Here is a 25,096-nt window from a genome sequence, read left to right as displayed (position 1 = left end):
AAAAAACTAGCCGGGCGAGGTGGCGGGCGCCTGTAGTCCCAGCTACTCGGGAGGCTGAGGCCGGAGAATGGCGTGAACCCGGGAGGCGGAGCTTGCAGTGAGCTGAGATCCGGCCACTGCAGTCCAGCCTGGGCGACAGAGCGAGACTCTGTCTCAAAAAAAAAAAAAAAAAAAAAAAAAAGGAAGAATATCAAGGAGGGAGCAGCCAATCATGTCAACTCTGTCAACCCATAAGTGATGGTTGCAGGTCAGAGATGCCATTGACAAGAGCTAGTTAAGCCTTGCTTTATAAAGAGGATCAGAAAAATGGTACACATATGTAAATGGTTTGGGGGACAATCCCACCAAGGTAAGAGATACTAGAGCATGTCTGTGTGCTGCTGAAAATAATTCAGTAGAAGATGAGTAATTGGTGTTACAGGAGCAGGGGAAAATAATTGCAGGAGTAGAGTCCTTGCAACCAAGAAGGGAACTGTAGGGGTGGAAGAGGGGTGATCCCTTTCCTCCCCTTCATAAAGGGGTCACAGCTGACATTCTTTTTTTTTTTTTTTTTTTTTTGGAGACAGAGTCTCTTTGTTTCCCAGGCTGTAGTGCAATGGTGCAATCTCGGCTCACTGCAACCTCTGCCTCCCGGGTTCAAGCGATTCTCCTGCCTCAGCCTCCCAAGTAGCTGGGATTACAGGCATCTGCCACCACGCCCAGCTAATTTTGTATTTTCAGTAGAGATGGGGTTTCACTGTGTTGGCCAGGCTGGTCTCAAACTCCTGACCTCGTGATCTGCTCGCCTTGGCATCCCAAAGTGTTGGGATTACAGGCGTGAGCCACCGCGCCCGGCTACAGCTGACATTCTTATAATAAAAGACAGGTTATATAGGGCAGAGAAAACCATAGCAGATTATTACAGGCACATTTGTGCTCGAGAGTCATACAAAATATGAAAACTCTAAGGGTGACTGAAGTTTTTATACTGTTCTGTGGTTATAGAAAGAATAGAGGTTTGGAATGCATCAAGACAGGTTATGGGAGAGCCAGAAGAGGAAAGCTTGGCAAGCACAGGCTGTCCTGTTATGCCGGTGAAACCTCACGGGCAGCAGCTGTCAGAAAAAATGGATGTAGCCTGTGGGAAAAGTTTCTGTCAGATCTTTTAAAGTGTCAGACCTTCGCCTCCTTAGTTTTTCCTGAGTGCATCTTTCCTCGATCCGAGTGAGGGGGGGCCTCAGAGAAAGCCTATTTGCATCCCTGTTTTCCTTGCTGTTTACCTCATTAATGTAGATTTTCTCTGCAGATGCAAATCTCCCCCACAAAAGACAGCTCTTCAAAGCTATTCCTGTGGTTTCGGCCCCTCGGAATATGTCAAATAAGTATATTTTGGGGTGAAATATTCTGGTTATTCTTCAGTGTAGAATCCATATTAAAATTGAAACGGTTGGACTGCAAAGTTTAGGGTACAATTGCTGGTGGATTGGGTGGTGGGAAGATGAAGTTCCTACTTGATTGTCTGTTTTCTCAAGAGGCTGGGTCATCAATGAGAAGGTGGAGTGGGATGGGCATAGCTCTGAGGGAGAGAGGTTTGTTGCATGAAAATGGGTAGAAAAGGGTCATTGCACTTACTCAAAGCTATGTTTGATTCTGTCATATCATCTTGAGTTTGTCAGATTTGCCCCTGCTCTATTAGGGAGTTAGAGGAGAGGAGAAGATACTCCAGGCATTTTTACTAAAAACTCTTTAACTTCTCTCCATCTATCAGCAGCTAAGCCAATAACTTTTGTCAGGCACTGTTCAAAGTGCTCTGCAACCATCACATTTAATCTTCCCATCAACTCTGAGGCAGGACCCTCCCCTACCCACCAACCCCTAAATACATATGTCTGTTGGTGATCATGCCTGCCTCACTGGACACTTGTGAGGATCAGAAACATAATAATAGGATGTGCACGATGCCCCTCAAATGACAGATGCCTAGTGTATGACAGCTATTTTCTTTTCTTTTTTTTTTTTTTTTTCTTTTGAGACGGAGTCTCGCTCTGTCGCCCAGGCTGGAGTGCAGTGGCCGGATCTCGGCTCACTGCAAGCTCCGCCTCCCAGGTTTACGCCATTCTCCTGCCTCAGCCTCCCGAGTAGCTGGGACTACAGGTGCCCGCCACCTCGCCCGGCTAGTTTTTTGCATTTTTTAGTAGAGACGGGGTTTCACCGTGCCAGCCAGGATGGTCTCGATCTCCTGACCTCGTGATCCGCCCGTCTCGGCCTCCCAAAGTGCTGGGATTACAGGCTTGAGCCACCGCGCCCGGCCGACAGCTATTTTCATAGAGCATTTTTTCGAGACACCCACAGGAATTTGTCTCCGAATTACCTGGAGTGCCTGCTAAAACTAGGAGCCCAGGGCAGCCTGGGAATCAGGTGACACTGGCACCCAGACATGTCTGGGAGCCACTATATCCCTTACCACTCTACTTTGTCTTTGCTTTATCTCTAAAATGATATGTTCTCTTAAAAGGGTAGAGGGGGCCGGGCGCGGTGGCTCAAGCCTGTAATCCCAGCACTTTGGGAGGCCGAGGCGGGTGGATCACGAGGTCAGGAGATCGAGACCATCCTGGCTAACATGGTGAAACCCCGTCTCTACTAAAAATACAAAAAACTAGCCGGGCGAGGTGGCGGGCGCCTGTAGTCCCAGCTACTCGGAGGCTGAGGCGGGAGAATGGCGTGAACCCGGGAGGCGGAGCTTGCAGTGAGCCGAGATTGCGCCACTGCACTCCAGCCTGGGCGACACAGCGAGACTCCGTCTCAAAAAAAAAAAAAAAAAAAAAGGTAGAGGGAGCCTGCCTTATTCATTTTCATATCATAGTTAAGACAGTTACTAAGCACAGTCACTAATAATAAATGGTTACTGAATTGGGAGAGGCCTGAACCAATGAAGTGATTCTTGTTTAAGGTTCTTCTCCGTTCTGGGGACTTAGTCTGTTTAGAGCAGTGGTCTCAAATAGGCTATCCTCAGACTGATTGCTGCCAGATTTATGAATCTGTCTGAAACGATTGCGTTTTTTTTTTTTAATTAAACTTTAAATGGATTTAGGTGAGCAGACAATATTTAGTCAACTACATCCAAATCACTTTCCTTTGTTTTTTAACCTACACGTTTTGTTTTGTTTGGAGCCGAGTCTTACTGTGTCACCCAGGATGGAGTGCAGTGTGGCATGATCTCAGCTCACTGCACCCTCTGCCCCCAGGTTCAGGCAATTCTCGTGCCTCAGGCTCCTGAGTAGCTGGGATAACAGACGCACACCACCACGTCCAGCTAATTTTTGTTTGTTTTTTGTTTTGAGATAGCGCCTCATTCTGTCGCTGGAGTGCAGTGGCGTGAGCTCGGCTTACTGCAATCTCCACCTCCTGAGTTCAAGCGATTCTCCTGCCTCAGCCTCCCTAGTAGCCAGGATTATAGGCACTTGCTGCCACGCCCAGCTAATTTTTTGTATTTTTAGTAGAGATGGGGTTTCATCATGTTGGCCAGGCTGGTCTCGAACTCCTGACCTCAGGTGATCCACCCACCTCGGCCTCCCAAAGTGCTGGGATTACAGGCGTGAGCCACCACGCCTGGCCTACTTTTTGTAGTTTTAGTAGAGACAAGGTTTCACCATCTTAGCCAGGCTGGTCTCAAACTCCTGACCTCAAATGATCCTCCTGCCTCAGTCTCCCAAAGTGTTGGGATTACAGGCCTGAGCCACTGCACCCGGCCTGAACCACTGCGCCCAACCCTACACATGTTTTTTTGTTGTGTTTTTGTTTTGTTTTCTGCTTCTTCACGTGTTTGAGTTTGCTTTGTATCCCTGCTTTGATGAGAACCCAGTTCAGGACAAATCTCAGTACCCCATTCCCTCTGGCTGCCCAAAGAAAAAGCTCTGGTGATGAGATTAAAAACTGTCTCCGACACAGGGAGTATATATTCAGGGCAACTTGAATCTATGATCCTGGAGAAAATTTTTAAAATAAAATAAAACCTCTAGCAGAAAGCCTAGATCTGAGTAAGGGATGGGGGGGCCTTCCTTCTGATATCTGACCAAACAGACCCCCTGAGAAGTTCCTGCCTGGCTGTTTCTTTATACCATAAAGTCCCTTGACTGAGACCGTTTCATTTAAGAAGAGGCTGGTGGTCTGGGCCTGGTGGCTCACACGTGTAATCTCAGCACTAAAGTAGGCAGATTGCTTGAGCTCAGGAGTTTGAGACCAGTCTGGCTAACATGGCAAAACCTTGTCTCTACAAAAAAAATACACCAAAAAAAATTATCTGGGTGGCCAGGCGCGGTGACTCACGCCTGTAATCCCAGCACTTTGGAGGCCCAGATGGGTGAATCACCTTAGGTCAAGAGTTCGAGACCAGCCTGGTCAACATGATGAAACCCTGTCTTTAAAAATACAAAAAATTAGCTGGGCATGGTGACAGGTGCCTATAATCTGAGCTACTAGGGAGACTGAGGCAGGAGAATCGCTTGAACCCAGGAGGCAGAGGTTGTAGTGAGCCAAGATTGCACCATTGCACTTCAGCCTGGGCAGTAAGAGCGAAACTCCATCCCGGGGGGGAAATATATATATATATATATCTGGGCGTGGTGGCGTGTTCCTGTAGTACCAGCAACTTGGGAAGTTAAGGTGGGAGAATCACTTGAGCCCAGGAGGTCGAGGCTGCAGTGAGCCATGATGGCACCACTGCACTCCAGCCTGGGTAACGGTGAGAATCTGATCTGTCTCAAAAAAAAAAAAAAAAGAGAGAGAGAGAGGCTGGTGACTAGCAAGGAATTAGGGAAGGATGGCAAAGACAAATTTGGATAGGGATTTGCCTTTGCCAAGGACAAATTAAAGTGAAAATAAAGTGTGTGGCTGGGTGTGGTGGCTCAGGCCTGTAACCCCAGCACTTTGGGAGGGCGAGGCAGGTGGATCACCTGAGGTAAGGAGTTTGAGACCAGCCTGGCAAACATGGTGAAACCCCGTTTCTACTGAAAATACAAGAAGTTAGCCAAACATGGTGGCATGCGCCTGTAATCCTAGCTACTCGGGAGATTGAGGCAGGAGTATTGCTTGAACCCAGGAGGCAGAGGTTGCAGTGAGCCAAGATCGTGCCATTGCACTCCAGCTTGGGCAACAAGAGCGAAACTCTGTCTCAAAAAAAAAAAAAGAAAAAACCTCCAGCCAGACACAGTGGCATGTGCCTGTAGTCCCTGCTACTCTGGAAGCTGAGGCAGAAGGATTGCTTGAGCCCAGGAGTTTGGGACTGTAGCGCACTGTGATCACACCTGTGAAAAGCCACTGCAGCATAGTGAAACCCTGTCTCTTAAAATAAAAACTCTATTTTGTGTTTTTATATATGTCTATGTGTGTGTATATGTATGTGTTTCACATATATGATATGTAATTATATAAACTATATAATATAAATAATACTTTATATTTTATATATAAATAAGATTTTTATATATGCTTTTATTTATTTATTTTTTCTTGAGACAGAATCTCGCTGTGTTGCCTAGGCTGGAGTACAGTGGCGCGATCTCGGCTCACTGCAACTGCTGCCTCCCGAGTTCAAGCTCTTCTCCTGCCTCAGCCTCTGGAGTTGCTGGGATTACAGTCGCCTGCCACTATGCCTAGCTAATTTTTTTGTATTTTTAGTAGAGACGAGGTTTCACCCTGTTGGCCAGGCTGGTTTCGAACTCCTGACCTCATGATCCGCCTGCCTTGGCCTCCCAGAGTGCTGAGATTACAGGTGTGAACCACTGCACTCGGCCTATATATGCTTTTTTTTAAGAGACAGTCTTCCTGTGTTGCCCAGGCTAGAGTGCAGTGGCTATTCACAGGCACGATTATAGCTTACTGCAGCCTTGAACTGCTGCCCTCAGCCAATCCTCTTGCCTAAGCCTCCTGAGTAGCTGAGACTACAGGCATGCATCTCCATGCCCAGCTCTATATGTGCTTTTTTTGTTGGTTTTTTTTGTTTGTTTTTTTGTTGTTTTTTTTTTGAGACAGAGTCTTGCTCTGTCACCCAACCTGGAGTGCAGTGGCGCAATCTCAGCCCCCTACAACCTCTGCCTCCCAGATTCAAGTGATTCTCCTGCCTCAGCCTCCCAAGTAGCTGGGATTACAGGTGCTCCCCACCATGCCCAGCTAATTTTTGTCTTTTTATTAGAGACAGGGTTTCACCCTGTTGTTGGCCAGCCTGGTCTCAAACTCCTGACCTCAAGTGATCTGCCTGCCTCAGCCTCCCAAAGTCCTGGGATTATAGGTGTGAGCCACTGCGCCCGGCCATGTGCCTTTTTTTAAGAGACTTGGTTTTGCCATGTTTCCCAGGCTGGTCTTGAACTCCTGGTTCAAGCGATCCTCAACTTCCCAAAATGCTGGGATTATGGGTGTGAGCCCCTGCGCCTAGCCTATATGTGCTTTTAAACATACTTTCCCAGCACAATATTTTCTAATTTGGTGGTGGGTTTTTTTTTTTTTTTTTTTTTTCAGATTTTGTGTATAAAGTGAGATTAACTATTTCAATATGTATAATTTAGATGCTCTCAAAATGTGACCATACGCTGGGTGTGGTGGCTGACACCTGTAATCCCAAACACTTTGGGAAGCAGAGACAGGAGGATTGCTTAAAGCAAGGAGTTCAAGACCAGTGTAGACAATATAGGGAGACCTCATCTCTACAAAAAAATTTTATTTATATATATATATATATATATATATATATATATATATATATATATGTAAAATATTTTTTTTTAATGTAGGCCATGGCCAGGCACAATGGCTCACACCTGTAATCCCAGCACTTTGGGAGGCCGAGGCAGGCAGATCACTTTGAGGTTAGGAGTTCAAGACCAGCATGGCCAATATGGTGAAACCCTGTCTCTACTAAAAATACAAAAATTAGCTGGACGTGGTGGCACACCCCAGCAACTCAGGAAGCTGAGGCGGGAGAATTGCTGGAACCCAGGAGGTAAAGGTTGCAGTGAGCCGAGATCACACCACTGCACTCCAGCCTGTGTGGCAGAGTGAGACCCTGTCTGAAAAAACAAAAAAGTAACCACATAAAATATGCACATTTGAAAAATTAATCTTTTCTCTTTTTCTTGATTTTAGGTTCCTACTCATTCGTTTAAAAGAATTTTGTGGAGAATTTCTCAAGAAAAAACTTCATCTCTCAAATTGTGTGGCAATTCATAGCTTGGCCCACATGTACACCCTGAGCCAACTTGCTCTGAAGGCTGCTGATATGATACGGAGAAATTTCCACAAAGTGATTCAGGATGAAGAATTTTATACGTTACCTTTCCATCTCATTAGAGACTGGCTTTCAGATTTGGAAATTACAGTTGATTCTGAAGAGGTTCTCTTTGAAACCGTTTTGAAATGGGTTCAGAGAAATGCTGAAGAGAGAGAGAGATACTTTGAAGAACTTTTTAAATTGCTCAGGTTGTCCCAGATGAAACCTACCTACCTTACTCGACATGTCAAACCAGAGAGGCTGGTAGCCAGTAATGAAGTTTGTGTCAAGTTGGTGGCTGACGCAGTGGAGAGACATGCTCTGAGAGCTGAGAATATACAATCGGGCACATGCCAGCACCCCACTTCTCATGTCTCACTATTGCCTCGTTATGGGCAAAACATGGATGTGATCATGGTTATTGGAGGTGTGTCAGAAGGAGGGGACTATTTAAGTGAATGTGTGGGGTATTTTGTTGATGAGGACAGATGGGTAAACCTGCCACATATTCATAATCACCTCGATGGACATGCTGTTGCAGTAACAGAATCCTACGTGTATGTTGCTGGATCAATGGAGCCAGGGTTTGCTAAAACTGTTGAAAGGTATAACCCAAATTTGAATACTTGGGAACATGTTTGTAGTCTGATGACAAGAAAGCATTCTTTTGGACTAACAGAAGTCAAAGGGAAGCTCTATAGCATTGGAGGACATGGCAACTTTAGTCCTGGTTTTAAAGATGTGACTGTTTATAATCCTGAGCTTGATAAATGGCACAACTTGGAATCGGCACCAAAGATTCTTCGAGATGTCAAAGCACTAGCCATTGAAGACCGGTTTGTATACATTGCCGCCCGCACTCCTGTAGACCGGGACACTGAAGATGGATTAAAGGCTGTAATTACTTGCTATGATACAGAGACTCGACAGTGGCAAGATGTGGAATCTTTGCCCCTTATTGACAATTACTGCTTTTTCCAAATGTCTGTGGTCAATTCAAACTTTTATCAGACAGCATCATGTTGTCCCAAGAGTTACTGTTTAGAAAACGAAGAAGCAGTAAGAAAAATTGCCAGCCAAGTGTCTGATGAGATCCTTGAAAGCTTGCCTCCAGAAGTCCTAAGCATTGAAGGAGCAGCCATTTGCTATTACAAAGATGATGTCTTCATTATAGGAGGCTGGAAAAACAGCGATGATATTGATAAACAGTATCGGAAAGAAGCCTACCGATACTGTGCTGAGAGGAAGAGGTGGATGCTTCTTCCTCCTATGCCACAACCTCGTTGTAGAGCCACTGCTTGTCACGTGAGGATCCCATACCGGTACTTGCATGGCACACAGAGATATCCTATGCCTCAAAACCTGATGTGGCAGAAGGACCGCATCAGACAGATGCAAGAGATACATCGTCACGCCCTGAACATGCGGCGAGTGCCAAGCTCTCAGATAGAATGCTAGGTTCTCTCAAGCGTGCCAGTTAAAACTGTTATACCCGTTTCGTGAAGCTGAAGATATCCAGGCTGTTACTTGAAAAAGTATGTCGATAACTTATTTTCTACGTGAACTGATTATTACCCCATATAAAGGAAATAGAGTTAAAAACTAAAGAATGGGAGACTCAGTTCAATACATGGTCATTTTGTTAGCTTGCAAGTTTTGTCTTTGGTTTGTTTGTTTGTGCTAGCTAAGTAAGATCTTACTAAGGACAAGTGGGAAAATCAGGTGTAGTTGCTTAGCTGTTTTCCTGCCAATTGAGTTATAACTCCTTTGTCTTGGGGACTTATGTTTTGAACATGCTTTAAGCACCAATTTTATTTGCACATTTACTTTGATATTCTTTTTGATTTTTTATGAAATGATTGGTTTTGGCAAGATCTGACTTCTGCATTGAGCCCTCATCTGCAGGAGGCATGTGCAATAGTGAGACTGAAATTTGGATGAAAACACTCAATATTTCAGCAAGATAATTTGAGAATGTTTGCATTGATATTTTCTTATGTTTATCTAGAAGTGCCACTTTCATTCCTAGAAGATGTGACTGATGAGAAATTTTTGATTGGCTCATGCATTTTTTGAATATTTTTCATTAGCAACTGTTTATAGACTAAGCCTTCAATCTGAGCTGAGGGTAGTTGGCAAAAGTATAGATCTTTAGCTAATTGACTAAATACAGAGCAAGTTACATGTGTGAATTTTGTTTTCTCTAAGAAGAAAAGTATTCGTGTAGACTGAGAAAGTAAAGGCATTTAAAATTTTAAACATTTTTTTCAGGAGTTGCAGGATTACTTGAGGATATGTTAATGAGTGTAAATAATGCCTATGACAATCGACACTCAATGCCTTCCATTTTAATTTTTGCTCTAATGCATATTATATAGAATCATTATTCCTTTGGGTTTTTTTTGTTTTTTTTTTGAGACAGAGGCTTGCTCTTGTTGCCCAGGCTGGAGTGCAGTGGTGCAATCTCGGCTCACTGCAACCTCTGCCTGCCGGGTTCCAGTGATTCTCTTGCCTCAGCATCCCGAGTAGCTGGGATTACAAGTACCCACCACTACGCCCGGCTAATTTTTGTACTTTTAGTAGAGACGGGGTTTCACCATGTTGGTCAGGCTGGTCTTGAACTCCTGACCTCAGGTGATCCGCCCACCTCAGCCTCCCAAAGTGCTGGGATTACAGGCGTGAGCCACCGCGCCCAACCCATTATTCCTTTGTACAAGAAACTTTTTTTTTTCCCCAAAATGGGAAGTCATAATTTAGAGAAATGTTGCTAAAGAGAAGCCTTATTATTTCTGATTGTTATGTTTTATCCAGTTGCCCTACACTTTTAAACTTTGCCTGAGCCTAGGATACCAAATTTGGGTACGTAATTTTGGCTTTTAAAGGTTTATGGGCTGGGCATGGTGGCTCATGACTGTAATCCCAGCACTTTGTGGGAGGCTGAGATGGGCAGATTTTGAGCCCAAGAGTTCAAGACCAGCCTGGGAAACATAGCAAGACCCTGTCTCTACAAAAAGTACAAAAATTAGCTGAGTGTGGTATCTGGCACGTGCCTGTAGTCCTTCCTACTTGAGGCCAAGGTGGGAGGATCAGCAGAGCCTGGGGAGGTTGAGGGTGAAGTGAGCTGTGATCATGCCCCACTACCCTGGGTGACAGAAACACAGTGTCTGAAATAAAAATTAAAAAGATCACTGAAGCTATCTTTTATTTAGTTTTATACATTGTTCTAATTATCTTATGTCTCCTGAGCTTTATAAAAGTTAGCACTCAAGTTGACTCTTTTTTTGGGGGGCGTGGGGGGATGGGGTCTCACTTTGTCACCCAGGTTGGACTGCAGTGGTACGATCTTTGCTCACTACAACCTCCACCTCCTGGACACAAGCCATCCTCCCATCTCAGCCTACTGAGTAGCTGGGACTACAGGCATGCGCCACCATGCCCAGCTAATTTTTTTTTGTATTTTTGGTAGAGACAGGTTTTCCCTATGTTGCCGAGGCTGGTCTCCAACCCCTGGGCTCAGGAGATCCACCCGTGTCAGCCTCCCAAGGTGCTGGGATTACAGGTGTGATCCACCACACCTGGCCTCAAATTAACTTTTTTTTTCTTTTTTTTGAAACAGAGTCTCGCTTTGTCACTCAGGCTGGAGTGGCGCAATCTCAGCTCACTGCAACCTCCACCTCCCGGGCTCATGCGATTCTCCTGCCTCAGCCTCCTGAGTAGCTGGGAATGCAGGCGCGTGCCACCACGCCCGGCTAATTTTTGTATTTTTAATAGAGATGGGGTCGCACCATGTTAGTTAGGCTGGTTTCGAACTCCTGACCTCGTGGATCCTCCCACCTCAGCCTCCCAAAGCGCTGGGATTACAGGCGTGAGCCACCATGCCTGGCCCTCAAATTGACTTTAATGCTCGGTTAGTATAAAGGATTCCTAACAGCTTACAGTGTGGTTTTCTTGTTTTTGTTGTTGTTGTTTTGTTTTGTTTTTTTTAAGATATGAGGTCTCACCTTATTGGCCAGGCTGGTCTCAAGCTCCTTTCCTCAAGCAACTCTCCCACCTTGGCCTCCCAAAGAGCCACCTGCCCAATGATTTATCCTGTTTCTTAAGGACTGTCTTTACCTTCTTAGACATTTTGGAATACCATTCTAGAAGTCAAATTCCAAGTGCAGTGATTTTTTTTTTCCCCTAGTCCATTATAGTTAATCTTCTTGTTAGTGATCAAATACCAAAAGAGAAAAGCACAACCAGAAATTTTGGCTATTTGCTGCAAGACTAATAGTTTTAGGTCTTGGGCTCTATACTAAGAACTTGAAATTTTTAAATTAGTGTCCCTGCCTAGGTGAAAAGTTTTTAATAAATGTGTTGAAAATCAACTTTAAATCCATTTAATTTAGACTGGAGTGGGCGTGAGAAACTGCAAGTCTATTTCTACATATAAGGATATATTATTTTACCCCACTACTACCTTTTTCTCAATTTCCATTTCTTTGTAGTTATTTTAATAAAAGCCATTTGGATTCTGAGAAGCACTAATTCTTAGTTGTGAGAGGTCTATGCATGTAAGATAGAATCATTAAATGAAGCTCATTAAATGGAGTTCTCATTTCTCTCCAATAGACTACACTAACAAACTTCCTTTTGTTGATTGTGTTTAAATAATTTAGTATCTCACTACAATAACAGTTTTTCACTGGAAGGATGTGATGTGTTTTTTGTTTTTTTGTTCTCAGAGCTATCTTCTGAGGTAATCATTACCAAGTCATTTGTGGGGTTGTGTTTTTTTCACATGATGTGACAGAAATTATAACTCATAAGATTTAGGCATAATCTGGTTTTAAAACCTTGATTGAAACTGTTGTTTTTTAACTTAGCAGGCAGCCTAGGCCACGGCTGAAAAGAAGGGGTAAGTCCTTCATTGCATGATGATGTGTGCAGGTTTTCCTGAATTTCTAATTTTTATATTTGAATTCACATGTGTAATTTCACATCAATAACTTGTGTTTCTGAAATATCCTAACTAACTTGTTAATAAGGAAAGAAACCAGATTTGCTTAAATCTGTTCAAGGCTGACATTCTGAAATTCTTAACTGGAAATAACTTCCCAGAGTATTTGGAAAGGTTCTAATTACAAGGATTAGGCCTAAAATAGCTCCTTGGGAAAGAAGTTTCCTTGTTGATGAGAAAACTTAAAAGATTCTTTTTGGTAATGTAAGCAGTTAAAAATATGACTTTAGCAAGACAGCTTAATGTGTATTCAAGCAAACCTTTGTTTTGTTGCTTTCCTTTTGTTTGTAGAAGAGAGAGGAAGTCATTATACCAAAAAGTAATAGTTACATAACTTTGAGTGAGGCTACTTACATCTTAGAATGGATATCCTTGAACTATATCTACCGCACCATGGCTTAAAAAAAAAATCAGTGGTATATATTGAGAATGTCAGTCATGAGCTTAGTGTTTAAGTAACACATCCCACTTACAGTTGTTTGCATGATTAGTCTTGTGTATCATGATATTCAACTTTGCGTTTGCTGTGCCAGTTCAAAAATAACTTTTTTGCTAAAAACTCTTAAAATTCATGACATAAGTTTTGTTTTGATCACCTGGTTTTATATAGTATTTCTGGGACCAAAAAATTTAAATATACCTTTTTAATATAGAACAGAAGTTTGAAGCTGGAAAGATAGTGTTTATGGAAGATTTGTGTGTTTTTGTTTCTTTAAACCCGTCAGGCTGCTGGTAAGGCAGTTTCTAGGGCTAACTTTTCCTCCTTACCTCTTGACTAGTGTAGCATGTGGTATGTTTAAAATACTTCATTTTCTGCTTCGTAATTCTAATATCAACACTACACTGTATGTAGACAGGTGAGCTGAATGGTATGTTTTAGTTATTTGGTCTAATCAAGCATAACTAAAGGGACTTCTTTTTTGGTACTTTTCTCAAATTAAGTTTAAATATAGTATACTGGCCACATTTCATGTCTTTGAAAGTTTATATTACTGTAAACCAAGTACTCTGTCTATACCAGAGGGTGCTTTAACTATAAAATATTTGAGAAACAATTCAGTCTTTCCTGAACTCTCAAACATTTTGGCACAGTTCATCACTCCAGTTTGTTACTTTCTTGAGAATAGTCCTTTTTTGTTTTTGTTATTATAACGTATGTTCTGGTCATTGGAAACAGAACAGCTCATAGTTGAGTGATGTAATATAATAACAGTAATATAACCTAGTAGTCATTTTGCTTCAAGGAATTTAATTAGATAGCAAAATCACTGCTGTTTATTACATTTGTAGGGCTTTTTGTCTTACTCAGTGACCATCACTACGAATGTCTTACATTGACAGCACAGACTGCAGAGCACTTGTTAACTTAATCCTCCTGCATAATGCACTCGTGAAAAGTAGTGCTTGCTAGGTGTTTGAAGATTTTATGATCCATGTGCTTGGGCTCGTTGAGTTATTTGTAAAATAAACATTTAGTTTGAGTTGATGCAGTGAGTTTTTTGGGCTAGTAGTATCCAGGTCCCTACTCTACTGAAAATGTAATCTTCACTATTTCCCTTTAAGTCAGAGGAGATGTAGTAGTTAGAACACCTTGAGACATTACATTGTAAAATAGCTCATTTTATGTTCCTGAAGCTATCTTGTTCTCTGTTAAAGCTACTACTTGTCTCAGTGTAAGTTTTAAATAAATATATTTCTTTAAAGCTGGTTTGTACTGTGTGACTTTTTTTTTCTTCTTTATGCACTGTTGGATATAATTGCCTTCTTCCCTCCCTCCTACTCCCTCATTCATCCAACCATTGGCTCTCTTAAGTTGAACATTTTCCAATACTCTTCAAAGTTTAAACACTGCATTTATTTAAAAAAAAGAATTAATTCTTATTGCTTAGACTTTTTATTAGCTAAATGAAGAGGCTCATACAGGTAGGGTACTTGTCGAAGCAGAATATTTTACTTCATCTCGCAGTGCTAATCCTGGGAAGTTGTCCCGTCTAGCTGCATATTCCCCAACATTGGCCAGCCCTGGTACTACACAGCAGCTCAGAGCACTGCGGTATATGCTCATGTCGTGAGCATCATACCACTCATCGGTCTTTTCGTCATAGCACTCAACATTAAAGGTGGTGGTAAAACCATTAAAGCCACCCACCACGAACAAGAGGTCGTCCACCACCTCGATGCCAAAATTGCTACGAGGATTAAACATAGTGGGGATTGTGCGCCAAGTGTTAGCCACAGGGCTGTAGGCTTCTGCACTCCTAAGTCGATTAGCTCCGTCAAAGCCACCTACCTGTGGATAGCAAAAGAAACACGGTTGACTGCTAACTATTGATTCTGTTCACTGAGGAAGCCCTCGTTGGGGGTACCAGTGATTTCATAACTCCCTCTTCCATTATCTTCCATGAAAAAAAGCTTTTCAAATACCAACAGTAGCATAAACCCATTTACTAATACAAATTCTAGGGGTAATGTGGTTTTTTTTTGTAGTAGTAAACTTACTGCATATACATGTTCTCCATAAGCAATCACGCCTATTCCACTCCTCCTGCTTCTCATGGGTGCTATGACTGTCCACTGATTACTTTCAGTGTTGTACACTTCCGCTGTAAACAGGCACTCGTTTCCATTAAACCCACCACATATGTAGACCTGTGTGAAGAGTTCCAAGATTATTAAAATTCCCACTCTAGGGAGTAGAAAAAAAGGATATGTGTGTGGTGGTAGTGGGCACTTAATTCCAGTCTGTACAATCTGAATTTCTTTTTTTCATATGTGCATGCATTGCTTTTTTTAAATTTATTTTTAGAGACGGAGTCTCGCTCTGTCACCCAGGCTGGAGTGCAGTTGCGCCATCTCGGCTCACTCCGCCACTCAGGTTCTAACAATTCTCCTGCCTCAGCATCCGGAGTAGCTGGGACTACAGGCGCACACTGCCACGCCCTGCTGATCTTTTGTATTTCAGTAGAGACGAGGTTTCCACCTTGTTGCCCAGGCTGGTCCTGAACTCCTGAGTTCAGGCAATCCACCCCCATCTACTTCCCAAAGTGCTAGGGTTACAGGCATGATACACTGCCGGCCTATTTTTATTTTTTGAGATGGAGTCTCGCTCTATCGCCTGGGCTGGAGTGCAGTGGAGCTATCTCGGCTCACTGCAAACTCTGCCTCCTGAGTAGCTGGAATTACAGGTGCGTGCCACCACACCTGGCTAATTTTTGTATTTTTACTGGAGAATACCATGTTGGCCAGGCTGGTCTCAAACTCCTGACATGAAGTGATCCGCCCACCTTGGCCTCCCAAACTGCTGAGATTACAAACATGAGACACCAGGCCTGGCCACATTACTACTTTTTTTTTTTTTTTTTTTTTTTGAGAGGGAGTCTTGCTCTGTCATCCAGGCTGGGGTGCAGTGGTGCGATCTCAACGCACTGCAACCTCCACCCACTGCAGCCTCCGCCTCCCAGGTTCAAGTGATTCTCCTGCCTCAGCCTCCTGAATAGCTGGGACTACAGGCGCCTGCCGCCATGCCCAGCTAATTCTTTGTATTTTTAGTAGAGACAGGGTTTCACCATGTTGGCCAGGATGGTCTTGACTTCCTGACCTTGTGATCTGCCCGCCTCGACTTTCCAAAGTGCTGGGATTACAGGCGTGAGCCACGAGCCCAGCCTGCATTACTTTTTTGTTTTCTTTTTTTGAGATGGAGTCTTGCACTGTCACCTGGGCTGGAGTGCAATGGTGCCATCTCGGCTCATTGTAATCCTCTGCCTCCTGGGTTCAAGTGATTCTCCTCCCTCAGCCTCCCGAGTAGCTGGGACTACAGGCGCCCGCCACCAGGCCCGGCTAATTTTTTGTATTTTTAGTAGAGACAGGCTTTCACTATGTTGGCCAGGCTGGTCTCGAACTCCTGACTTAGTGATCAGGAGCCTTAGCCTCCCAAAGTGCTAGGATTATAGGCATGAGCCACCGCGCCCGGCCTCGCATTACTTTTTAATAAGCAAAATAAAAGTTGCAACTAGTCACCTTGTCAATTGAAGAAAGAATGAGTACTCCAAGTGAATACTGCCACTTCGTCTTCCATCCACCCCAAAAAAGAGCAGTATCATTTCTTGGCTTGTACTTTGTATCCACATCTTCCCCTCCCACCCTGGTCCTTTACCTTCCCATAGAGTGTTGTGGCGCTTGCATCACTCCTCTGTTCGTGCATGGGGGCGATGAGTGTCCATTGATTGGTCTCTGGCTCATAACGTTCAGCAGTGTTTAGACGCACATAGCCATCAAATCCTCCCATGGCATAAATAAAATTGCTGAGGACTGTCACACTGACATAGCAACGTCTGGAGTGCATCGGGGCCACCTGATGCCAAGTTTTCTTGACTGGGTCAAAACGCTTAACACTATTGAAATAGTCTACACTATCAAACCCCCCAATGATATACACATAGCCTTTCAAATAGGCTGCCCCATGGTAGGCACGGGGACTCTCTTCCTCACAAGTAACGTTCACCCATCTGTCTGCCCGAGCGTCATATGCCTCAATAGCATTGGTGGGGCTCCCACCACTCCAGCCACCAATTGCAAAGAGGATGGCATAGGGCAAGCGGGGTCTGGTGAGTGGGTTGGTGAAATCAGAATTAGAGGGTCCGTTCATGTTGAGGTCATACATGGCCTTTAGGGCATTAATGATGACTGGTTTGCATTCCTCACTGTCTTTGACATAGTCATTCATCTTAACATTGTTCATGAAGTACTCAGCATGCATTAGGGCCAGGCGAACCTAAGAAGCAAACGCAGAAAGTCATTCAGGTGATGTGAGGGTGCCAGGAAATCCCACATCCTTAACCCCCATGTTACAATCTGCCTTTGAATTGCTGGAAATATTTTGGTTTGTTTTTGAAATGTATAAGTCACAGTTTAAATAGTCAATTTTGAGGCTCACACCATAATCCCAGCACTTTGGGAGGCCGAGGCAGGCGAATCACTTGAGGCCAGGAGTTTGAGACCAGCCTGGCAACATAGCAAGACCATCTCTACTAAAAATACAAAAATTGGGGCCAGGTGAGGTGGCTCACGGCCGTAATCCCAGCACTTTGGGAGGCCAAGACGGGCGGATCACCTGAGGTCAGGAGTTCTAGACCAGCCTTGCCAACATGGCAAAACTCCATCTCTACTAAAAATACAAAAATTAGCTGAGCATGGTGGCACGTTCCTGTAATCTCAACTACTCAGGGAGCTGAGGCAAGAGAATCGCTTGAACCAGGGAGGCAGAGGTTGCAGTGAGCCAAGATCGCCCCACTGCACTCCAGCCTGGGCCACAGAGCGAGACTCCATCTCAAAAAAAAAAAAAAAAATCAGTCGGGGCGCAGTGGCTCACACCTGTAATCCCAGCAATTTGGGAGGCCGAGGTGGGCAGATAACTTGAGGTCAGGAATTTGAGACCAGCCTGGCCAACATGGTGAAACCTCTCTACTAAAAATACAAAAATTAGCTGGGCGTGGTGGCAGGCACCTATAATCCCAGCTACTCAGGAGGCTGAGGCGGGAGACTTGCTTGAACTCGGGAGGTGGAGGTTGCAGTGAGCCGAGATTGCGCTACCACACTCCAGCCTGGGCGACAGAGCTAGACTCCATCTCAAAAAAAAGAAGAAAAAAAATTAGCCAGGCATGGTGCCGCGTGCCTGTAGTCCCAGCTACTCTTGAGGCTACGGCGTGAGAATTGCTTGAACCCAGGAGGTGGAGGTTGCAGTGAGCTGTGATCACACCACAGCACTCCAGCCTGGGTGACAGAGTGAGACTCTGTCTCAAAATAAATAGTCGTCGGCTGGGCGCAGTGGCTCACGCCTGTAGTCCCAACACTTTGGGAGGCCGAGGCGGGCAGATCATGAGGTCAGGAGATCAAGACCATCCTGGCTAACACGGTGAAACCCTGTCTCTACTAAAGATACAAAAAGTTAGCCGGGTGTGGTGGCAGGCATCTGTAGTCCCAGCTACTGGGGAGGCTGAGGCAAGAGAATGGCGTGGCGTGAACCCAGGAGGCAGAGGTTGCAGTGAGCCGAGATCACATCACTGCACTCTAGCCTGGGCGACAGTGAGACTCCTTCTCAAAAATAAATAAATAAATAGTCATTTTGGGAAGGTGGTATATACATTTGGAAGCTGAGAATAAGCTAGATAGAAGGCACCTCAAGTGGCCACAGAGCAATCCCATTCCTTGGCCAATGGTCAGTACCATTAGACCAGGAAAAACCATGGTAATTGTTCAGTAATTGAGTATGTCTGTATATGTAAAATAATGCTGATTAGCACCAACTGACAACAATTGTGTGCAATACTCATGATTTGTTTTTTTGGTTTTTTTGTTAATTTGAGACCGAGTCTCACTCTGTTGCCCAGCTGGAGTGCAGTGGTGTGATCTCGGCTCACTGCAGCCTCCGCCTCCTGGGTTCAAGTTATTCTCCTGCCTCAGCTTCCTGAGTAGCTAGGATTACAGGCATGCACCACCATACCCAGCTAATTTTTGTATTTTCAGTAGAGACAGTGTTCTGCTATGTTGGCCAGGCTGGTCTTGAACTCCTGACCTCAGATGATCCACCCGCCTCCACCTCCCAAAGTGCTAGGATTAAAGACATGAGCCACTGTGCCAGCCATGATTTGGTTTCTAATTCAGCTTCTACCTTGGGTATGGAGAAAGTCATAGGAAGGAAAAAAGCTGAAAGGAATTTCAGCACTTTCGAATTTTTTTTTTTTTTTTTTTTGAGACAGGGTCTCGCTCTATTGCCCAGGCTGGCTTGCAGTGAGGCGATCACAGCACACTGCAGCCTTGACCTCCCAGGCTCAAGCAGTCCTCCCATTTCAGCCTCCCACCCAGTAGCTGCAACTGCAGGCATGCACCACCAAGCCTGGTTAATTTTTTTTTTTTTTTTTTTTTGAGACGAAGTCTCGCTCTGTCGCCCAGGCTGGAGTGCAGTGGCGCGATCTCAGTTACTGCAAGCTCTGCCTCCCCGGTTCATGCCATTCTCCTGCCTCAGCCTCCCAAGTAGCTGGGACTACAGGCACCTGCCACCATACCCAGCTAATTTTTTGTATTTTTAGTAGAGACAGGGTTTCACCATGTTAGCCAGGATGGTCTCAATCTCCTGACCTCGTGATCTGCCTGTCTCAGCCTCCCAAAGTGGTGATTACAGGCATGAGCCACCGCGCCCAGCCAGCCTGGTTAACTTTTAAATTTAAATTTTTTTTTTTTTTGAGATGGAGTCTTGTTCTGTTGCCCTGGCTGGAGTGCAATGGCATGATCTCGGCTCACTGCAACCTCTGCCTCCCAGGTTCAAGTGATTCTCCTGCCTCAGCCTCCTGAGTAGCTGAGATTACAGGTGCGCACCACCACGCCCAGCTAATTTTAATATTTTTAGCAGAGACCGGGTTTCACCATGTTGGCCAGGCTGGTCACAAACTCCTGACCTCAGGTGATCCCCCCACCTCGGCCTCCCAGAGTGCTGGGATTACAGGCGTGAGCCACTGCACCTGGTCAAATTTTGTAATTTAAAATTTTTATAACCTATGTTGCCCAGGCTGGCCTCAAACTCTGCACTCAAGTGATTCTCCCACCTTGGCCTCCCAAAGTGAGCCACCACACCCCTCCTAGAATTATTCTGAAGGTTCTCTTCTTCCCCCACCACCAGGAAGGATTTTGGTCAAAGAATATAACTTAGGTAAAAAGAACTAGTAATGCCAAGGGAAAAGACAGTTGCAAAATTCCAGAGAATAGTAGATGCCTTCTATCTAAGGACGTGTAAATACAGCCTTGGGATCTGTCATATGTCTGAATTTTGCTTTTAGGACAATCTCTCTGGGATAAATGAATGAAGAGTGAACACTGACCTTAGGAAGCAAAATTGAAATGTGCTGCTTTCTATTTTGGGGGTCATGAGAAATCCACTTTAAAATGGCCTCAAATACAGCATCTTCCTGTTTGACATTGAGCTCATCTTTCTCGATGATATCCTTAAGTTCAGTGACCGAGAGCTCTAAAAATTCTGCAGAGACTTTCACCATCTCCTCGAAGTTGTGCAGTATGAACATGTAGGCCTTCTGCCTCAGCTCAGGACAGTAGTAGTAGTCTGTGAACTTACAGATGCCGATACAATTATCCAAGCACAGCTCCGACTTGAGGAACTCGCAGCAACCCCTGACGATACCCATGATGTTAAACTGATCCGCGGCAGCAAGCAGTTTCTCCACATTGTCCGGTGTGATAGGCACGGTCCGGGTGTATGCATACTCAATGATCAGCTTCATCATGTCGGGAGAAATGCCAGGGATGTTGTATACCTTCTTTTCAGTGTTGTTCCAGCCACTTGTAAACAAAGCTCTGGAAAAAAGAAAGAAACTGGCAGCCACGGAAACATTTCTCTCCTGTTAGGTGAGTACATTGGAAATGGCCTCAGGAAGCGGGGTGCAGGCATGTGCTATATACAGCGGACCAGAAGAATTTTGACTTTGGGGCGGGGCGCAGTGGCTCACGCCTGTAATCCCAGCACTTTGGGAGGTTGAGGCGGGTGGATCACGAGGTCAGGAGATCGAGACCATCCTGGCGAACACGGTGAAACCCCGTCTCTACTAAAAATACAAAAAATTAGCCGAGCGTGGTGGCGGGCGCCTATAGTCCCAGCTACTTGGAGGCTGAGGCAGGAGAATGGCGGGAACCTGGGAGGCGGAGTTTGCAGTGAGCCGAGATCGAGCCACTGCACTCCAGCCTGGGTGACAGAGCAAGACTCCATCTTGGTTGGGGGAAAAAAAAAGAACTTTGACTTTGGTCACTCTTACCTTGTGGATAGAGAAATTAAGATTTAGAACTGAGAGTAAGACCCAGGTCTCTTGGGCCAGGCGTGGTGGCTCACGCCTATAATCCCAGCACTTTGGGAGGCCGAAGCAGGTGGATCACGAGGTCAGGAGTTCAAGACCAGCCTGGCCAGCATGGTGAAACCCTGTCTCTACCAAAAATACAAAAGTTAGCTGGGCGTGGTGGCACGTGCCTGTAGTCCCAGCGACTTGGGAGACTAAGGCACGAGAATCGCTTGAACCTGGGAGGCGGAGGTTGCAGCAAGCCAAGATCACGCCACTACACTATAGCCTGGTGATAGCGTGAGACTCCATCTCAAAAAAAAAAAACAAAAGTTTTTTTCATATAAGATGTGAGATTGGGATGGGGAGAGTCTCCCTATATTGCCCAGGCTGGTCTTGAACTCCTGGGCTCAAGTGATGCCCAGGATGATGATTTTATATGCATTTTACTTATTTAATTCCTATTTCCCCTTCTAGAGGGTAAACTTCATGAGAATAGGAATGTTTCTCTTTTTATTCATTGTTCTTTGTTTTCTGTTTTTGAAACAAGGTGTTGCTCTATCACCCAGGGTAGAGTGCAATGGCATGATCTTGGCACACTGCAACCTCTGACTCCTGGGTGCAAGCAATTTTCCTGCCTCAGCCTCCTGAGTAGCTGGGATTATAGGTGTGCGCCACCACACTCAACTAATTTTTGTATTTTTTAGTAGAGATGCAATTTCACCATGTTGGTCAGGCTGGTCTCTAACTCCTGACTTCAGGTGATCCACCTGCCTCGGCCTCCCAAAATGCTGGGATTACACCGATGAGCCACTATGCCTGGCCTTTGCTTCCTTTTTGTAAGAAGTTTAAGGAAATGTGGTCTTAGAGATCAAATTCTTCTGCTAGAGCAGGGGTCTGCAAACCTATGGACTCTGTCCAAATTTGGCCCACCTGCTGCCCACAAATTAAGAATGATTTTCACATTTTAAATGACTGGAGGAAAAAACCTTTTTTTTTTTTTTTTTTTTTTTTTGAGATGGAGTCTTGCTCTGTTGCCCAGGCTGGAGTGCAGTGGCGCCATCTCGGCTCACTGCAAGCTCCACCTCCCGGGTTCACGCCATTCACCTGAAGTCAGGAGTTCAAGACCAGCCTGGACAACATGTTGAAACCCCGTCTCAATTATAAATACAAAAAAATTAGCTGGGTGTGGTGGCAGGCATCTGTAACCCCAGCTACTCAGGAGACTGAGGCAGGAGAATTGCTTGAACTCAGGAGGCAGAGGTTGCAGTGAGCCGAGATCGTACCGTTGTACTCCAGCCTGGGTGACAAGAACAAAACTCCATCTCAAAAAAAAAAGAAGAAAAAGAAAACTTAGCCAGATGTGGTGGCACGCAGCTGTAATCCCAGATACTCGGGAGGCTGAGGCAGGAGCATCACTTGAACCCGAGAGGTAGAGATTGCAGTGAGCCGAGATTGTGCCACCGCACTCCAGCCTGGGTGACAGAGCAAGACTCCATCTCAAAAAAATAAAAATAAAAAATAAATTGTGGATTCTGCTCTAGGGTCTACATGAATGAGAAGTTTTAGCAACAGGTAGGATACATCAATCATATCTTCATTGGAATTGATTACTCAAACATTTTCAGCTCATGAACAAAATAGTCCTTCTACCTCCTGGGTTACAGTGGTTTTAGCCCAAACTCCCTTTTCCTTCTGTTATTTCCCGGGTGTTTCCCCCTCATCCTCCTTCCCATCCCCTTAATCCTTGTTAATTTATCACCCTGTTTGAAAAGGTCTCTATTGGGATAGGAGTAGAGGGGGGTCCCTGAAGTAGTATTGTCATCTGAAATCCAGTAGGGATGTCCAACCTTCCCAAAGGTTGGTTTAGGTGAGAATCAAAGATGAAAGCCCACCAATAGTTAGTTGAAATCCAGTTGAAAAATCAGATCTTAAAGGCCGGGCGCGGTGGCTCACGCCTGTAATCCCAGCACTTTGGGAAGCCAAGGCAGGTGGATCACGAGATCAGGTGTTCCAAACCAGCCTAACCAACATGGTGAAACCCTGTCTCTAATAAAAATACAAAAATTAGCTGGGCATGGTGGTGGGAGCCTGTAATTCCAGCTACTTGGGAGACTGAGGCAGGAGAATCGCTTGAGCCCAGGAGGCAGAGGTTGCAGGGAACCGAAATCACACCACTGCATTCCAGCCTGGGGGACAAAGCGAGACTCCATCTCAAAAAAAGAAAAATCAGATCTTGCCAGGCATGGTGGCTAATGCCTGTAATCCTAGCACTTTGGGAGGTTAAAACGGGCAGATCACCTGAGGTCAGGAGTTTGAGACCAGCCTCAGCAACATGGCAAAACCCTGTCTCTACTAAAAATACAAAAATTAGCCTGGCGTGGTGTCGGGCACCTGTAATCCCAGCTACTCAGGAAGCTGAGGTGGGAGAATGGATTGAACCGGGGAGGCGGAGGTTGCAGTGAGCTGAGATGGCGCCATTGCACTCCAGTCCAGGTAACAGAGTGAGACTCATCTCAAAAAAAAAAAAAAAAAAAAAAATCGGAGAAAAAAGCCCCTGACCCTAGTCATGCCTCTTCAGAAGGCAAAGGAGCCAGGCAGGAGCTCCTGCCTGGACCACAGAGTTGGCCAGGCATGGTGGTAATCCCAGCACTTTGGGAGACTGAGGCAGGAGGATTGCTTTGGGCCAGGAGTTCAAGACCAGCCTGGGCAACATAGCGAGACTCCATCTCTATAGAACATTTCAAAAGTAGCCGGACGTAGCGGCATGTGCCTGTAGACCTAGCTACTTGGGAGGCTGGGGTAGGTGGATCGTTTGAGCCCAGCAGTTCAAGGCTGCAGTGAGCCATGATTGCATCACTACACTTCAGCCTGGGTGAAAGAATGAGAGCTTATCTGTAAAAATTTTTTTTTTTTAATTTTTTAAGGTGCCCAGAGCTTTGACAGTGTCCCTAAAGTTAAGGTGGTGGAGTGGGAACCAGAAAATGGATCAAAGTGTCTCAAAATGAGCCCAATTACCCCTTTGGCTTAATTTGGCAACCCTGTTATACCTAAAGTAGGAGCTGCAGCTACAGAGGATGTTCTTATGGGCACTGAACTCAAAGCCATTGACCTTGATGACCACGTCGCAGAGCTTGCCCTCTAGTCTAAGCTCGTTGAAGATCTCACAGGCCATCGCACTCATCTTCCTCTCCATGTGAGGCTGGTGGAAACGTGTGGAGGCCGCCGCGCTCTCCATCTCCATGGCACCCTGGGACAGCGGAGAGAGGCTGCTCTCCTAGGGTGTCGGGGAGGGTTGTGGGGGGCCCCTTTAGCCAGCTGTCGCTTCTTTTCCCTACTACATCTTTCGTATAGGGTCTATCAGGCAACTCAAGTTCCAGAATCCTGGCCCTGCAGTGAGATCACGCAGGATTGTGCTCTCAGGTTCTGGAACTGCCTCCTGGACTTGTCCGCTTCCTTCTCCTCTCCCCTACCACCCCACTTAGGCTGAAAACCACCTCATGCCTCTTTCTGTGTCCTCGAACTCAGAACAGAACCGTGACCACTGAGTGTTTATTGATTCCAGCTCCTGTTACTCACCTGATACAGGTCTCTATTCCTGGAGCATCCGTCTACCTTCCACAGCCCAACACTTGGCTCCCTAGACACCGAACTCAAGGAAATCCAAGTCAGTTGAGGCGGAAGGGAGAAGTAAAGCTGATTAAATTTCTTTCTTAGGCCAGGTGCAGTGGCTCATGCCTGTAATCCCAGCATGAGGTGGGCAGATCACGAGGTCAAGAGATGGAGGCCATCCTGGCCAACATGGTGAAACCTCGTCTCTACTAAAAATAGAAAAATTAGCTGGGCCTGGCAGCACATGCCTGTGGTCCCAGCTACTCGGGAGGCTGAGGCAGGAGAATCGCTTAAACCCGGGAGGTGGAGGTTGCAGTGAGCTGAGATTGTGCCACTGCACTCCAGCCTGGTGACAGAGACTCCGTCTCAAAAAAAAAAAAAAAAGAAAAAAATTAATTAATTAAATTCTTT

General features: G+C 45.2%; 2 protein-coding genes across 3 annotated transcripts in view; one reads left to right on the top strand and one right to left on the bottom strand.

Annotated features, from left to right (window-relative positions):
• KLHL11 (kelch like family member 11) overlaps positions 1–13,942 on the top strand; it is a 17,750-nt gene extending 3,808 nt beyond the window's left edge. Inside the window, exon 2 of the mRNA XM_025363738.1 lies at positions 7,117–13,942. Coding sequence (XP_025219523.1) covers positions 7,117–8,698 — 1,582 coding nt within the window. The 3' untranslated portion in view covers positions 8,699–13,942. The remainder of the gene's footprint in view (positions 1–7,116) is intronic.
• A 158-nt stretch (positions 13,943–14,100) lies between these two features.
• Positions 14,101–24,470, bottom strand: KLHL10 (kelch like family member 10). 2 transcript variants are annotated; one of them, XM_025362303.1, is made up of 5 exons: positions 24,124–24,470; positions 20,111–20,600; positions 16,393–17,010; positions 14,739–14,888; positions 14,101–14,529 (listed from the first exon to the last, which is right to left on the bottom strand). In XM_025362303.1, exons 1-5 carry the CDS (start codon positions 24,315–24,317, stop codon positions 14,155–14,157), a joined length of 1,827 nt encoding a protein of 608 aa, XP_025218088.1. In that variant the 5' UTR covers positions 24,318–24,470; the 3' UTR covers positions 14,101–14,154. The 2 variants fall into 2 exon arrangements, with proteins under 2 accessions (XP_025218088.1, XP_025218089.1); XM_025362304.1 differs by having other exon boundaries at positions 14,118–14,529; positions 24,186–24,470.
• Between the last annotated feature and the right edge of the window lie 626 nt (positions 24,471–25,096).

The sequence above is a fragment of the Theropithecus gelada genome, chromosome 16 (genome assembly GCF_003255815.1).
Source record: "Theropithecus gelada isolate Dixy chromosome 16, Tgel_1.0, whole genome shotgun sequence".
Taxonomy (NCBI): domain Eukaryota; kingdom Metazoa; phylum Chordata; class Mammalia; order Primates; family Cercopithecidae; genus Theropithecus; species Theropithecus gelada.
The sequence above is the reverse complement of the archived record's forward strand: the minus strand, read 5'-3'. Positions and strand labels throughout refer to the sequence as shown.